At 46.0% G+C, this 5,550-nt stretch overlaps 1 protein-coding gene across 1 annotated transcript; it reads left to right on the top strand.

Moving 5' to 3' along the window:
* The first annotated feature begins 1,133 nt into the window (after positions 1-1,133).
* LOC147102264 (cardiotrophin-2-like) lies at positions 1,134-5,034 on the top strand. Its single transcript, XM_085965079.1, has 4 exons — positions 1,134-1,286; positions 2,361-2,462; positions 2,554-2,706; positions 4,739-5,034. The coding sequence occupies exons 1-4, from the start codon at positions 1,134-1,136 to the stop codon at positions 4,913-4,915; spliced, it is 585 nt and encodes a 194-aa protein (XP_085821205.1). The 3' UTR covers positions 4,916-5,034.
* Positions 5,035-5,550: the final 516 nt, after the last annotated feature.

The raw sequence follows: 5,550 nt of genomic DNA, 5'->3' as shown, positions 1-5,550 counted from the left end.
ACTGACCCCTGCGGAACACCACTAGTTACTGATTGCCAGTCTGAGAATGAACCATTTATCCCAACTCTCTGCCTTCTGTTAGATAGCCAATCCTCTATCCATGCCAGAATATTACCCCCAATCCCGTGATTTTTTATCTTAAGCAATAATCTTTTGTGTGGCACCTTGTCAAATGCCTTTTGGAAGTCTAAATACACTACGTCCACTGGTTCCCCTTTATCCACCCTATATGTTACTTCCTCAAAGAACTCCAGCAAATTTGTCAAACATGACTTCCCCTTCATAAAACCATGCTGACTTTGTCCTATTAAATTATGATTATCCAAATGTCCTGTTACTGTCTCCTTAATAATGGACTCCAACATTTTACCTACCACAGATGTTAGGCTAACCGGTCTATAGTTTCCAGCCTTCTGTCTACTGCCCTTTTTAAATAAGGGTGTTACATTAGCAGTCTTCCAGTCTGCCGGGACCTTTGCTGAGTCCAGGGAGTTTTGGAAAATTATTACTAATGCATCCACAATCCCTACCGCCACTTCCCTCAAGACCCTAGGATGTAAGCCATCAGGTCCAGGTGATTTATCCGCCTTGAGTCCCATTATTTTACCGAGTACCACTGCCTTAGTGATTTTGATCGTGTTTAGCTCCTCCCCCCATAGCCCCCTGTTTGTCCAGTGTTGGGATATTCTTAGTGCCCTCTACTGTAAAGACTGACACAAAATATTCATTCAGTGTTTTTGCCATCTCCATATTTCCCACCATTAATTTCCCGGTCTCATCCTCTAAGGGACCAACATTTACTTTAGCCACCCTTTTTCTTTTTATATAACTATAAAAACTCTTACTATCTGTTTTTATATTTTTTGCTAATTTACTTTCATAATCTATCTTCCCTTTCTTAATCAATCTTTTTGTTATTTTTTGCTGTCTTTTAAAGTTTTCCCAATCCTCTATTCTCCCACTAGATTTGGCTACCTTATATGCCCTTGTTTTTAGTTGAATACTATCCTTAATTTCTTTACTTAGCCACAGATGGCTGTCTTTTCTTTTACACCCTTTTCTTCTCAGTGGAATATATTTTTTTGGAAGTTGTAAAATAACTCCTTAAATGCCTCTTTCTTACAGGTTGCACAATGGAAGCTGCTTTCGCCCTCCTCTTCCTCATGGTTACTGTCTTGGCCTCAGCTGCTCCGACAGGTCCCACCAGACTCAACGAAGCCTTCCACCAGAGTGCAAGCCTCTCCAGGAAAATCCTCCAGGACGTTCGCACACTGATTGTGAAATATGTAAGCATGGGCAATTTCACTGTAACATTAGCTCACGGGTGTTAGAATAGGAACAGGAGTCAGCCATTCAGCCCCTCGAGCCTGTTCCGCCATTCAATCAGATCATGGCTGATCTGTACCTCAACTCCATTTACCCGCCTTCGCTCCATATCCCTCAATACCCTTACCTAACAAAGATCTAACAATCTAAATAGGGAAATGCAATTAAATATTTGGAAATGTAGGGGCAAGGGGCTGACTTGGGTCTACCCAGGAATTAATATCTTCATTACACTTGGAGTACCGTGCACAGTTCTGGTCTGGTTAGACCACACTTGGAGTACCGTGCACAGTTCTGGTCTGGTTAGACCACACTTGGAGTACCGTGCACAGTTCTGGTCTGGTTAGATCACACTTGGAGTACTGTGCACAATTCTGGTCTCCATTTTACGAAAAGGTTATAGAGGCATTGGAGAAAGTGCAAAAAATATTTCCAAGGATGATACCAGAACTGAGAGATTAAAACTATCAGGAAAGATTGAACAGGCTGGGGCTCTTTTATCTAGAAAAGGGAAGGTTGTGGGGTGACCTGATAGAGGTCTTTAAAATTATGAAGGGGTTCGATAGGGTAGACATAGAGAAGATGTTTCCACTTGCGAGTGATACCAGAACCAGGGGTCATAATATCAGATAGTCACCAATAAATTCAATAGGGAATTCAGGAGAAACTTCATTACCCAGAGAGTGGTGAGAATGTGGAACTCGCTACCACAGGGAGTAGTTGAGGTGAATAGCGGAGATGCATTTAAGGGAAAGCTAGATAAACACATGAGGGAGAAAGGAATAGAAGGGTATGCTGATGGGGTGAGATGACGAGGGTGGGAGGAGGCTGGGAGTACTGCGCACGGTTCTGGTCTGGTTAGACACCAGCATGGACCAGTTGGTGTGAATGGCCTGTTACTGTGCAGGAAATACTGTGTAATTCTCTGAATCTCTTCCTCCACCTTCTATTGCTCCCCACATTCATCAAACTCAAAACTGCCATCAGCTGCTTCAGTTCTGCCGAGTCAAATGGTCTTTCCTTATTTTATTTAGAAGCAAGTGAAAATTGGGAATCCGTCTTTCGAAGACTACAACCTGTTGTTGAGAAGCCTCCCTAACAGCCAGATGGACTATGGGCACTGGGTGGATCTGCAGGTACCAGACCTCGCGCTTCCTAGTTACCTCCCAGTTTCCAATTTGTTCCCTGGGGACCAGATTTTTTTAACAGCTCCCTTTGTCTCTTTAGGATGGAGAACGCCTGCAGCTGAACTGTAACGATCTCCAGGTATTCTGGATGCATGTCCACGAACTCTCCCAAACTCAAGCATCAGTCCTGGTTGATTCCATCGAAGGGATTTCACTGGATCTCCGAGACTTGATCTCCCAGATCAATGGACAGGTAATTAGGAAGAAACTATTAAAACTGTAATGCTTGAATCCAACATGAACTAACCATTGGGTACCGAGTATATTGTCCTCATTTGCTGCATCATTCTCCGGGGGAATCAACATACTCTAACCGTAGGTCGCTTGTCTGTACCTCCTCCAAAGCTTCTCCTCCATTGCCCAGCTCAATGGGACTGCTCTCGCCTGGTTCCACTCTTACCTATCCGATCGTAGCTAAAGCACCCACTGCAATAGCTTCTTTTCCTGCCCCAATACCGTGACCTCCGGAGTCCCCAAAGGATCTAATCTTGGCCCCCTCCTCGTCTTCATTTACATGCCACCCCTCGGCGACATCATCGGCAGACATGGGGGGTCAGGTTCCACAAGTAGGCTGCCTACACCCAGCTCTACCTCACCACCAGCTCTCTCAGCCCCTCCACTGCCTCTGTGTTGTCCTGCACGAGCCATATTTTGCTCCAGTTAAACATTGGGAAGACCGAAGCCACTGTCTTTGGTTTCCTCATCACCATCTCCACCCCACCCCTCCTTGGCCACTGTCTCAGGCTGAACAAGGCTGTTCGAAACATTGACTTACTATTCAATCCTGAGCTGAGCTCCCGACCCCATATCGCTCCATCACCAAGACCGCCTACTTCCACCTCCGTAACATCGCCCGTCTCCGCCCCTGCCTCAGCTCATCCGCTGCTGAAACCCTCATCCATGCCTTTGTTACCTCCAGACTCGACCATTCCAACACACTCCTGGCTGCCCTCCCATCCCCCACCCTCCGTAAACTTCAGCTCATCCCAAACTCTGCTGCCCCGTGTCCTAACTCGCACCGAGTCCCGTTCACCCATCACCCCCTTGAGCTCGCTGACCTACATTGATTCCTGGTTCATAACACCTCAAATTTAAAATTCTCATCCTTGTGTTCAAATCCCTCCATGGCCTCGCCCCTCCCTATCTCTGTAACGTCCTCCAGCCCCACAATCCTCCGAGATCTCTTTGCTCCTCCAGTTCTGGCCTCTTACGGATCCCACACTCCCTTCACCCCACCGTGCCTTCAGCTGCCTGGACCCTAAGCTCCGGAATTCCCTCCTTAAACCTCGCCGCCTCTCCGCCTCTCTCTCTTACTTTAAGACGCTCCTTAAAATAATAATAATAATAATAATAATAATCAACTTTATTGTCATTGTTAGTGCACAAGTGCAGTACAACGAAATGTAGGTATTATTAAAACCCACCTCCTTGACCAAGCTTTTAGTCACCTATCTTAATATCTCCTTCCTTGGCTCAGCGTCGAGTCTGTGAAGCGTCTTGGGGCGTTTTTCAACGTGGAAGGCACTATTGAAATTTGAGTTGTTGTTGCCTCTGGGGTGTAGATGCTGGCTTGTGAGGTTCTTGTGGCGTTTTAGTCCGTTGAACTGAGAAGTGGCAACAAGTTTCTACTGTGGACCTCACATGTAGCTCCATAAAGTTCATAGAAAATTCAAGTCTTTATTATAAGTTAATTATAGAACGAAAGTTCCATTTCGAAAAAAAGGATCCCGAAAGCTGCCGAGTTCTGAGAAGGTTCTGTTTTCTGTTTGCGTGGAATCCCAGTTCTCTGTTATTGTCTTGGTGTGTGTCCACTCGATCAAAATCAAACCCTTTCATAACTTTAAAGACCTCTATCAGGTCACCCCTCAGCCTTCTCTTTTCTATTGAAAAGAGCCCCAGCCTGTTCAATCTTTCCTGACAGTTATAACCTCTCAGTTCTGGTATCATTCTAGTAAATCTTTTTTGCACCCTCTCCAGTGTCTCTACATCCTTTTTATAATATGGAGACCAGAACTGTGCACAGTGCTCCGAGTGTGGTCTAACCAAGGTTCGATACAAGTTTAACATAACCTCTCTGGGTTTCAATTCTATCCCTCTAGAAGTAAACCCTAGTGCCTGGTTTGCTTTAACCTGCGTCGCTACATTTAGTGATTTGTGAATCGGTACTCCCCAATCCCTCAGCTCCTCTCCCCCATTCAGGCTCTTTATTATTTGTGTGTTTCCAGATCTTGGCCCTGAACAGCACCCCCCCCAATCCCCTGGACCTGATTCTCCCCCACAACCTCCTGAACCCAGATTACGATTGGCACAGCAAGCTGCAAGGCTACATCATCTTCAGGGACCTGGAGATCTATCTGAACAAAGTGGTCCGCGACTTCACGCTCTTGGGGAGCAAGCGCTGAATCTGACCAAGGAATCCAACAGGCTCAAAAGAACATCAGACCTTCTCTCCACTATTTCACACAGGAGCGTTGAACAGCAACACATTGCGGGGAAGATATTTATAAATTGACAAATTGTTGTAACATCTAACCTATATTTATGATAATTTATTTAATTTAAATAAACAGTATTCAATCAGCTTTAGTATGGACGTGACTTATTGAATATCAATATTCCATAACATGGTTGAAGTGGTGACGTTTAGGGGTGATCTGTACTGGGAACATACAGCATCTTTGCTCCTCATTCTGAGCACAACTCCTGGAAGATCCAGTCAGTGGGAGATTTCCCCGTGGAGAACAGTGTGAAGCAATGGAAGGATTTGCTGCTGACAGGCCACAACGTCAACACTCCTTCCATGGCTGTGGCCATCTTCACCCCAGCCAATAGCGGGGGGGTTAGTCCTATACAACAGGAGGGGTTTATGGGCTACCACAACTCATCCGGTGAGGGGGGGGGCGGGCTCACCCACACCCACCGAATGCAAGGATCCCGCTGGAAGTCAACCCGGAATTCCGAGCCGGAGCTGGGGGTCTCCACTCGCCAGGACTGCTTGGAGCGGGGATCGAACCCTGAACACCCTGATTCCAAGAGC

The sequence above is a fragment of the Somniosus microcephalus genome, chromosome 22 (genome assembly GCF_052327205.1).
Source record: "Somniosus microcephalus isolate GS21.2 chromosome 22, FLI_Smic_1.0, whole genome shotgun sequence".
Lineage (NCBI taxonomy): Eukaryota > Metazoa > Chordata > Chondrichthyes > Squaliformes > Somniosidae > Somniosus > Somniosus microcephalus.
The sequence above is the reverse complement of the archived record's forward strand: the minus strand, read 5'-3'. Positions and strand labels throughout refer to the sequence as shown.